The sequence below is a fragment of the Larimichthys crocea genome, chromosome XVI (genome assembly GCF_000972845.2).
Source record: "Larimichthys crocea isolate SSNF chromosome XVI, L_crocea_2.0, whole genome shotgun sequence".
NCBI classification, from domain to species: domain Eukaryota; kingdom Metazoa; phylum Chordata; class Actinopteri; family Sciaenidae; genus Larimichthys; species Larimichthys crocea.
The window spans coordinates 18064504-18075315 of record NC_040026.1 but is presented as its reverse complement, the minus strand read 5'-3'; the positions used below and the strand labels follow the sequence as shown (position 1 = coordinate 18075315).

Below are 10812 nucleotides of genomic sequence, written 5' to 3'. Positions count from 1 at the left end.
GTGGTGAAGGGTTAACTCCAAACTGGCTTCTAGTTCTAGTTTTAAATATTTCTACAGGAAGTCAGTGATGTTTGTGCAGGATCTGTGCCTCTCATACACAGGTCTGAGGAATCCAACATCTGACAAAAGATAAAGAGTTGTAAATACAGCATATTAACACCCTTAGGTCCATGTATACTGTAATATTTACTCATCTGCTGTAATATACAGTATCTATTGATTTATTTTACTCAAACAAGATAGTACAATTTGTTTTATAGATGGCTCCAGTTCACAGAAAAAAAAAACAGCTATCACTTTTTTTTATTTCTAAAAAAAACTGATTAAATAGATACAAATGAAAATAATTCAATCAAACTGTCAGGAGGGTCATGAAACTGAAAGGTGAAACCAGCACTCCTTTACATGACTAATGACTAATCAAAGACATAATAATATTTTCAGCTCTCTTCAGCTCTCTGACTCCCCAGCGTCTCCTTTGCCCTTCGGTTGCCTCCAGTCAGCGTAGAAGGATTCCTCGTAGTCTCCCATCCCTTCAAACTCAACATCGGGAGACTCGGAGGCCGAAAGTGCAGCTTCCTCCGGTCCAAGAAAATCCTCAAATAACAAAAAAAGAAACATTTTATACAGATTTCAAATAGATATCACAATATTTTGCTACCTAATCGATTTCTCTCTCACGTTTCTTTTATTTTAACATTTATGTGACTAAAAGTAATTCAGTGTGACGTTTCTTCTTCATAACGTTTGAGAAATCGCAGAACTTACAGATCAAAACATCTTTAATCTCACCTCATCGTTCAACTCCAAGTACTTCTCTAGAAACATCAGCATCTGCTTTTGAGTGGCGGTCTGGTTGTGGTGTTTGAGAGCTTCCTGTTTAAACAGACACAACAAGAATATCAGAGGAACAAACTGATTATTGATGAAACCTTCATGTATACATAATGGTAGAAGAACCAGAGATGCTTCTCCTATCATCTACTGTGACAGATTTGAGTGATCTCAGAGTTTTGCTCTCACCATCCTGGGTGTGTAGTGGTCAGACTGAAGGCCCCACTGTTCACCGTAGGCTTTATAATACTGCAGGTTTTGCTCCATGACCTTGTCTTCATGTTCAAATAGGAAGTAGCTGTACGCACAGCGCACCGCTCTGCGGCCCTCGTTCACTGATCAGAGAGAGACACGCGGGGTGAGTGTTGATGAAGAAGTATTCGCTGATGGGAAAAGCTCAGCTGCTGATGGTAAACTCACACTTGTAGTAGGCGTACTGGAGGTAGTGGTAAACAGTGGCCACAAATTTCTCCACAAAATATCCCCCGACGTTTGGCATCAAGTTTTCTTCACACTTCAGTTTACAGCGTAATATGTCAGCGTAGACATCTGTGGAAAAACAAAGACTGTCACAAAATGAAAGCAGGGAGAGTGCCGGAAGAAGTACTTGGAGTGAAAGTACCAATATATGAATGTAAAAGTACTCCATTACAAGTGAAAGTTCTCTGTTTAAAGTCCTATTGAAGTAAAAGTACATTAGTAGTATCAGCAAACTCATTCTGCTGAAGAATGGACTCTGTATCTGATTAAAAATGAATATAAATTACATTATTACATAGTTGATACTGACGCATCAATGAGTCAGCAGCATTTACTGTTGTAGCAGGTGAAGGTGGAGCGAGTTTGAGCTACAGCGAGGTCGCTCAGTCCAGTGGTTTCCAAGATCAGACCAGATAACTGGATAAATCTGAAGGCTCCTGGGATGATAATGTGTTATTTTTATTACATGACTTTGTGTGTTGATGCCTAATTTTAAAAAAAGTAAACTAAAGTTTGCAGTTAATAGAGCTGTAGGGTCAGAAATAGTCAAGTTAACTAATAACTATAATTTCATTAGTGTATAACCATCTGAAAATAAGAATTGTAATGTTTTGTTACCTTTAAAATGAGCCTTTTATATCTACATCTCTTCCATGGAGTCCATCATGTGTTTCTACAGTAGCCCAGAATAGACAAACTAAACACTAGCTCTAGATAGGGCCTTTCTTCTACACACTTTAAAGTTTAGGGTGAGGCGAGGGTTTCAATCTGCAGCTGAACTGCTAGATTCCACCAAATCATGCACATCATGCTTTAAGTACAGTACTTTACTTAGTTACTTTTTCCACCACAGGACAAACTGGTTCATGAGATGTCACCAAAATGTTCCTGAAAACATTTAGTAGTCTGTGTGTTTTACTGCACACTAACCTGCTATGACCGCGTAGAAGTCGCTGTCTGGTAAAAGCTGACCGATCCCTTCACAGTCTGCCTGACAGAGGTCGTGCTCATGGAGGTACAGCCTCAGAGATTCCTCCATGTGTTCAACTCCACCGTCATAGTCGCCTGAATTGATGAGTTTCACTCCCCTCAGGAAGGAGGCCTGGAAAGGAAATGATTGTTACTTTAAGAGGAATCTGTGTAAATGATATAGCCACAGCTGGTAGGAGAGGAACATGTTCATAAAGTATGATGTTATTTCATACATCAGTCAAGCTTTTGTTGTCCAGCTTCCGATGCTGACTGAATTTGTTCAGCTCTCTGTGCACACAGAGCTGAAAAGCTGTGATCTAGAGAGGGAGTGAGATGTTTCTCTTGGCACCTGAATGTGACTATTTCATTTGCGTTTCTGCACTTTTTCACTTTAGGAACTGGAATGGGAAGATGTTTGTTACTGTTGATGTGGTACTGAAGTGTGTAACTCTTTATTGTACTGCATATTCTATAAACAAAAAGTGTTTTATGAAGGACTCAGCTTGCTTATTCTCACCTCATATGGTTGTTCTTCATGGTCGGTGAGGTAGCCGCTCAGGTCGTACTGACTCTTGTAGTCCTTCATCAGCTGCTGCATCTCCTGATCCTCAGGGTTTTTCTGGAGGTAGGTGTAGGCACATGGGACAGCCCCCTGTAGGTCATTCAGCTGGGAGAAAAACACTGAATCACTTCGGCTGTTGTTATGCAACCCTCCTAACTTATCATTTTAAAGTCTGGCATCTCCAAGACACAACTGAGGATGTGGTCCCATTTCTCTCTAATAATTTCCAGTCAGTTGAGTTTTAATGCAGCTCTATCCTTATTCCCCTTAAAGGAAACCTAGTCTAATGGAACATAACTAAAAGTCAATCTGAATCCCTTTAAGGTTTAACATCTGTCTGTGATGCATTGGTGTGAGGTGCCCATAAGTTTTGAGTATCTCACCCTGGAGTGCGCAAAGTGCAGATATCTGTAGGGGGATCTCCTCCTGAAGTCCTCCAGGATCTCTCTGCCGGGAGGAGGAAGCTGCAGCGCGGGGAAATGCGCTCTGCACTTCCTCTGACAGGACGCTCTCATCATAACGTGCCAGTAGACACGAAGATCTGGGTTTCCCTCAAAGGACGGTTCTTCTTCATGTTTGCTATTATCACAGTGCAGCACGCAATGTCTCACGCTGTCTTTAAGAAGCCGGTGCAAACGCAAACTCAATTCCAAATATTTGATCGATTCCGTCCAACTCTCTGCTGCGTAATGATCCAAGGCCAATCCATACGCAGTGGTGAGAGGCATGAGCTCCTCTTTGGGGAAATTTCGAAAATTGTAGTTTTCATATTGTGCGGCTGTCATTGAAATAAAAGTCAAACAAAACGACGTCAACAACGCGTCTCCTTGTGCGCAAAGTTTAACCATGATAAAATCATATCCGACATATTAGTCTCTCGTCTTCTCCTGCTGGTAACTTCTGTGTGGTGGTCTGTTGAAGCGTTTAGGGGTCTTTGGGAATTCAGGGATTGGGCCTTTCAGGGGTTACTGTCTCGGGTTTCTCAGTGCAGGCGGACAGCTGGCACGTGTTGCTGCGTTTCTTTATTTGGCACAAGAATATGCGTGCGTAAAAGTGACTGTTGTGTGCATTGGAGCTGTGTTTGTTCTTTTGGTGTTTGGTTTTGGCTCACTCATGCAAGTTTACCTTCACCATCAGAGTAAAAACTTCCATAGTTATGAATGAAAGGACACTCATGTGTGATCATTTCTCTTTTTCAGGAGTTGTTATTTGGGATTTGATTTGCTACCCTATAAGTCATTTATAAAGATGTTTTTAATGATGATGGGAACAAAACCAAACAAATCAAAACAAAACTCCATCCCTGATCATTCCTGACATTTTTGTCCACCCTGGATGTCTCATCACTTCTAGAGAGTTGACACTTAAGAATTTCACAGCAGTAATGAAAAAACTGAAACTTTGGCCACTCCAGGGCCACTTTACTTTACGGCTCCGAGAGACAGATCCAGAGAGGCGGGTCTCTCTGCAGCTGCACACTGCGATGCTCAAGCGTCAAGACAAATAAGACACACTAGGCGACATTGCTTTCAAAATAAAAGCGGAAGTCTATTTTACTGTTTTATTTATTTATTTTTTTTTACCGAATTTAAATAAATCTCTTTATTTTAAAAAGTAGAACAATGTGGATTAAAAATACTTCATGGACTTTAATTCCCTCACATTGTGTCCGTCATTCCAGTTACAAACCCCTCCCTCTCTTTATGACACTCTTTTATTTTTCTTTAAAGGAAGTGGAGCTCTCTCTTTTTATTGTGGTTACCTTGACAGAGGCGCTTCCCACCCTCCAACCCCAACATTCCTCCCCTCTGGTAGAAAAGTCTGCTCACCAACCTGGAGATTGTCCACGTTTACAGCATTCAGACGCCACTCCGCTGTCCTGCCCCACATCTGCATCCTCGGCCCTCTGCGTAACGGTGCGCACACGGCTGTTAGGCCACGAATTCGTCTTAATTTATTGCAATTGTTCTACTTGTTTATTGTTTTTGAATCCCTAAATTATCTGACGTTATTCTTGCAAAGATGTTTGCCTGTTGCACCGCCGTTTTCCTTCTTCTCGCTACGTGGTCTTCCGTGGAGTGTAATCCCAGTCCTGTGCTCGGAGATGTAGTCGTGGACAGATACTCCATGCCTAAAGTCTGTGCCAGAGAATCGAAGACCGGGGATTTTGTTCGGTATCACTACAACGCCACATTTGTCGACGGGAAAACATTTGATTCGAGGTAAAACAGTCAGATTTATGTGTGAAATTCAGGATGCATTAATTTAAATTTTCTCTGTTTGGTTGCAACGTTGGTAACTCCTCTCCAGAGGCCACAACAACGGATGCAAAGTTTGGTAAAAACTTTTTTTCGGGAAAAAACTGAGATTTACGTGGCAAAAATAAGTTTGCAATAATAGATTAATAAATATCTGCACGCATGTCCTGAAGATGTCGTCCTTTCTCCACAGTTTGCATCCTCTTTAGAGTAGACGAACTTCTGACGTTTCTTTTGTGTCTTCGTCAAACTTTTGCTTCGTTTCAGCCACGAGAAAGGAGACGCAAAGGTGGGCCTGCTCGGGGAGGGCCGACTGATCGCTGGCATTGACAAAGGTCTGCAGGGCATGTGTGTGAATGAGCGCAGAAAACTCACAGTCCCGCCCCACCTGGCCTATGGAAGCACCGGTGCAGGTAAATAGAAATGTCCCATAGCGAATTCCTTTCTGCACTAGCGGCAGGTAATAGACAAATTACATGATGTTTGAAATATGATGTTTTAATATTTTGTTTAGATAGAGCACAGATTAATGAGTCAATAGTTAAGATTTCAAGTTGGCCTGCTTATTTGTTTAACCCCAGATGTATTTGGTCCCAAAAAGTGTCTTAAAGAGAGCCCCCTGTGTCAAAATGTGTTTATGTTTCAGTTGATATTATGCTGACATAGTGAATATCCTTTAAATAAATGTGCATTTAATCAAAATGATCAAAAACTGAACTGATATACATCAAATCTGGGTAATTTTTCCTCCTGCTTTTCCTGTCTGTCCTTTCAAATAAAGGCAAAAAATGCCCGAAAATATTATATAAAAAAATAAATGTGGCTTCAAAAGTGGCCAACAGCATTTTTTTTTGCCACCTTCTTGTCAGAGTTTGAGATCAACAATGATTGATTGATCATTGATTCATCCTCTGGGAACCATGAGTGTCCATCCAAGAGTTGTTGAGTTTGGACAAAAGTGGTGGACCGACCAACAAACATCCCTGGAGCCAAAAAAAAGAGCTAAAACCTAGAGTTTGTGTCACTTTGTATTGATTTATCAAAAGTGACAGTGTACATTATGTGGTTGCTACTAGTATGATTCATTCAGTCTTCACCCTCATTACAGCCTTGTCTTGTTTCAGCCAGGGTCATTTAAGGAAACATGATTTAAGGTGCCATTTCACAGACGTTTTCAGTTAAGATGGACGTGGATTATAGTTCTGATTCTTCTAAACAGATCTTACACGATGTCTTTGCTGTGTAAGTCCATCTGACCTTCATCTAACCGTGTTTACAGGTGATGTGGTTCCTCCAGACACCACCCTGGTGTTTGATATCCATCTGCTGGATCTGTGGAACAAAGCCGACATGGTTGTTACAAAAACCATCACCACTCCCAAAGACTGCAAGCGCTCCGTGATGCGCACCGACTTTGTGCGCTACCATTTCAACGGCACTCTGCTCGACGGCACGGTCTTCGACTCCAGGTGAATTATGGATGACTATTTGTCTACGGTTTGACAAAAAACAATATCAGCCACAGAGAGTGCATGTTTATCGGATACTTGTCTGAATGACAGCTGTTTGTACTGTGTTATCCAGGTATGTTGTTGTTTGACTTTGCGCTTGTATGAGCCCTACGTAGCTACACCAGGAAGCAGACCCAAGACAGCTTAGTGGGCGAGGGCTGGCTGATTAAGGGTATGGATGAGGGCCTGCTAGGCATGTGTGTGGGAGAGATCAGAAATATCATCATCCCACCCTTCAAAGCCTACGGAGAGAAAGGATCAGGTAAGAACAAATGACAGCAGAAAATCGAGAAAATTACAGTTAAACTGCCCCTGCTTTGCAGTTGAACCCTGCCTCTCCAAATACCAAAGGATTAGAGGGCAGAGGGATAAATAATCCTACAAGGAACCAACAGGCAAACACACATATAAAATTATATACATACTTCAAGCGCCAATGGGCCTTCAGTTTTCATCACACTTCATTTAAAATCACAATATTCAGTCGTGTACACTATAGTCTTTAGTCTGAATTCCCCTCTCTAAGTATAAAAATGTTGGTAGCTGTTTAAGTTCAAGACATTCTCCACCCTCCGCTCGCCAGGTAAAGAGATTCCCCCTCAGGCGACCCTGGTGTTTGATGTCCTGTTGGTGGACATTCATAACCCGAAGGATAACGTCACCATCGAGGACCAGGTGGTGCCTGAGTCGTGCACACGCAAAACCGTGGTTGGTGATTACGTCCGGTACCACTACAATGGTACCTTCCTGAACGGCATCACCTTTGACACCAGGTGAGCTCACATGCCAGTTATATTACAGCCATTTAGGGGATTAGTCTGGCTCATTGGTAAAAAAGAAAACCTTATTTTCTAAATGTCAGCCCACTTCAGTATAATTTCCCTAAAGTATAATTCCAATAAAAAACACTGTTCGTCTGTCACTGCAGCTACCAGAGGAATAGCACATACAACACCTACATCGGGATGGGGTATGTGATTGCAGGCATGGACCAGGGCCTGCTGGGAGCCTGCACTGGGGAGAGGAGGAGGGTTATCATCCCCCCACACATGGCGTATGGAGAGCAAGGAGCTGGTAAGTTACTGGGGTTAGTTTTACCTGCAGCTCACAGTAAGCTATCACAATCACTCAATCCTTAATTTAACAAATGCCAAACATGCTTGCTGCTTTATTGTGTTTTATTACACGGCTTCCTCAGTTCTGCTTGGTCAATTACAGCCTTCTATGGTCTGTTATACAGAAATAACAGACCACTGCTATGAATAACAGACTGTTGCTGTGGATGCAGTTCTGATCATCGGACAGTAAATCAATATTATTGATTTCTTTAGTATGTAGCTGTGTAATAAGCAGGATAATGTACATCGAGCTGGTCATTATTGCGAAATAAACCACTACAGGGTGATGCAGGCATTAAATCATGTTGAAGGGGTTTATTACATAATAATGACCGGCTCGCTGTACATTATCCTGCTTATTGCACAGCATTAAATTTGGATTTTGGACTGTCAGACAAAAGAAACAATTGGATGTCAATTTGGGAAACTGTGATGGGGATTAGTTCCATTGCAGATTGATCAAGAGTTGCAAGTTGTCTGATATTCACACTAAATATATGTTATGAAATCAGACATGACCATATACTTTTATGGTCACTGGTTATATATAAGAGTTAAAAGTTAAAAACACTGAAGGTAAATGAGGTGAAGAGCAGAATATTTCCCAACACGGCGAGTTATTGTAAAGATGAAATAATCAACATGTGCTCTCTCCAGGTAACGTCATCCCCCCTTCAGCTGTGCTGGTGTTTGACGTTCACGTTATCGACTTCCACAACCCCAACGACACGGTAGAAGTCAAGATCACCTACAAACCCGAAGTGTGTAACGAGACCACCGGGGAGAACGACCTCGTCCACTACCACTACAACTGCACCCTGGTGGATGGCACGCCACTCTTCTCCTCGTGAGTCACCCAGACATCCCTTATTTACTTTAGATCGATATAAATAAACATAAATAACCACTTGTAACTTAATCAACCTTGTCCACAGACACGATTATGACAACCTTCAGGATGCAGTGCTGGGGTCGGACAAGGTGATCGATGGGCTGGATGTGGGCTTGCGAGGCATGTGCGTGGGAGAGAAGAGGGTGATAACGGTGCCGCCTCACCTTGGCCATGGAGAAAAAGGAGGTGAGACGTCCATGAAACACTAATGCATTGTACTTTTCGGCATCAGGAGGAAGATGTCAAGGAAACAGTAGTAATGTCTACTTTGATGAGAAGGTTTTCATATCTAAGAGAGTGTTTTTTTCTTACTCTTTTTATCCGTCAGCCACTGGTGTACCAGGCAGTGCTGTGCTGGTCTTTGACATTGAAATGATGAGCTTTGAGAAGGGAGTGCCACCCGGTTACCTGTTCGTGTGGATCCAGGACAGTCCTGCAAACCTGTTTGAAGCCCTGGACGTCAACAAGAACGAAGAGGTGCCGCAGGAGGAGGTACGTTACTGCACGAACGTGTGAGCACCACCTACCTTCATTCACATGGTGGATGATGGCCCCTAAATGTATTTATTTTTCATTAAGAAGCAGGGGAACATGCTCAGTAAAAAAGAATACCTGCACACTATGTTAAAATACTCGATTGCAAACCATTACAAAAGTCCTGTATTCATAATTTTAGTAGTACTGGCACCATCTGGTGGTCGTATCCAGAATGATAGTTGCTTTCATTGTTCTAGAAAAACTTGCGCTCAGATCAGAATAATTTATTTATCTTAAGAATCTTAAAAATCAGTCTTGACTTTGGAAACAGCCACTGTCTAAACAAACATAGCTTTCCGTCATCACCACCACTGATCTTTCAGAGCACTATAAGAAAGCCAACATTCACAAGATGTCCTTAAAATGCTCAGAAATATTGGACGAGGCAAACTCCATCTGCTGATAAAGAGCATGTGATGTGTTTGAAATTGATCATGGATTATTAATTATGTCTGATCATCATCAACATGTTGACCAGTTAATGCAAAACCTTCAGTGTGTTTTGGTTTGTCTGGGTGTTTTGACAGTAGCGCTTTCCTGACATCCCGACCTCTCTCTGGAAAAGTCTTGTACAACTAAACGTCACTCTTTTATCTCTTGACACATTTTTAGTTTGGGGAGTTCATCAAGCTGCAGGTGGCTGAGGGCAAAGGACGCATAAAGCCCGGACAGGTCATGGAGCAGGTTATCTCCGACATGTTCAACAACCAGGACCGGAATAAAGACGGAGTGATCACGCCCGACGAACTCAAACTGAAGGTGGACGAGGACAAAGAACGGGAGGCGAGGCACGAGGAGTTGTGATTAAGACAAGCGCTTTCATTCTCTCTCAGGGATAAACCCCAACATCTTAAAAAAAACAAAACAAAAAAACAAGCAACGCGAGACTTTTTCCGCATACAGCATCACGGTTTAATACTTTCTGTACCACATCGGACAATGTTTCGTAACGAGAAGAAAATAGTGCAAAGGGTCTTTTTAGGTTTTTTTGTAAAGATTTGTGTGTGATTATGTTTGTTTTTGATTGTTGTATTTCAGAAAAACAAAACAAGCACCTTTATTTGTCCCTGAAAGTCACTTGGAATAAAATGTTTGTAAGAAAAAGAACCGTTTCATTTTTTGTATGTATCCGTCTGACAGATAACTGCACCAGTTTTATGACCAAAAGAGAGGTCCACCAATAAGCTGTTAGTAGTGGCTGATATCATCTTTAAAAAAAAAACTTAAAATGTAGATAAATCTGCATTTTTTTGGTGCTGTAGATGCAGAATCACAATACCAGGTCTCCTATTGTTAGAGGTCGAGTTGCATTTTTGGTAATATAAAAAGAAGAATACACGGAACATTCAATGCTACAGTTTTGGAGTATTCTTTTGTATCAGTCTTAGTTGTAATATTTTTACAATCTTCTTTTCTAATGAAGGTGATCACACAAGAGAGTGTGTGCCACCAAAGTGACTTCTTCTTTCTGCACCAGAAATCCTTTCATATAATAATTTTTCATGAGCAGCTTTAAAATTAAACTTAAAAAAAAAAAGAAAAACCCCAAAGTTTGGGAGGATTGTATCATTAGAAATCAATGCATCAATAATTAATCTCAGTAAATGTGTCCTAACGGTTTGTCATTTAGGGTCTAATTAGTAACATT

At 41.4% G+C, this 10812-nt stretch overlaps 2 protein-coding genes across 3 annotated transcripts; one reads left to right on the top strand and one right to left on the bottom strand.

The window, feature by feature from the left end:
* Nucleotides 1-368: 368 nt before the first annotated feature.
* Nucleotides 369-4881, bottom strand: LOC104930987 (endoplasmic reticulum protein SC65). Of its 2 annotated transcripts, none has more exons than XM_019264782.2 (7): nt 4682-4881; nt 2804-2953; nt 2245-2416; nt 1255-1383; nt 1024-1169; nt 793-876; nt 369-597 (listed from the first exon to the last, which is right to left on the bottom strand). In XM_019264782.2, the coding sequence occupies exons 1-7, from the start codon at nt 4742-4744 to the stop codon at nt 451-453; spliced, it is 891 nt and encodes a 296-aa protein (XP_019120327.2). In that variant the 5' UTR covers nt 4745-4881; the 3' UTR covers nt 369-450. The 2 variants fall into 2 exon arrangements, with proteins under 2 accessions (XP_019120327.2, XP_027145062.1); XM_027289261.1 differs by lacking the exon at nt 4682-4881 and adding an exon at nt 3232-4282.
* On the top strand, nt 4632-10373 carry fkbp10b (FKBP prolyl isomerase 10b). Its single transcript, XM_027289260.1, has 11 exons — nt 4632-4764; nt 4871-5070; nt 5374-5519; nt 6386-6575; nt 6734-6879; nt 7201-7390; nt 7546-7691; nt 8393-8582; nt 8671-8813; nt 8956-9119; nt 9777-10373. The coding sequence occupies exons 2-11, from the start codon at nt 4871-4873 to the stop codon at nt 9966-9968; spliced, it is 1707 nt and encodes a 568-aa protein (XP_027145061.1). The 5' UTR covers nt 4632-4764; the 3' UTR covers nt 9969-10373.
* The last annotated feature ends 439 nt before the right edge of the window (nt 10374-10812 follow it).

Excerpts from the sequence above, each read along its gene's own strand:
- LOC104930987 (XM_027289261.1), bottom strand. The coding sequence starts at position 3,696 with ATGGTTAAACTTTGCGCACAAGGAGACGCGTTGTTGACGTCGTTTTGT. Across the intron at positions 877-1,023 it reads ACCACTACACACCCAGGATG|GAAGCTCTCAAACACCACAA; the intron begins GTGAGAGCAAAA and ends CTGTTTAAACAG. Across the intron at positions 598-792 it reads ACTTGGAGTTGAACGATGAG|GATTTTCTTGGACCGGAGGA; the intron begins GTGAGATTAAAG and ends TTGTTATTTGAG.
- fkbp10b (XM_027289260.1), top strand. The coding sequence starts at position 4,871 with ATGTTTGCCTGTTGCACCGCCGTTTTCCTTCTTCTCGCTACGTGGTCT. Across the intron at positions 5,071-5,373 it reads GGGAAAACATTTGATTCGAG|CCACGAGAAAGGAGACGCAA; the intron begins GTAAAACAGTCA and ends GCTTCGTTTCAG. Across the intron at positions 7,692-8,392 it reads GTATGGAGAGCAAGGAGCTG|GTAACGTCATCCCCCCTTCA; the intron begins GTAAGTTACTGG and ends TGCTCTCTCCAG.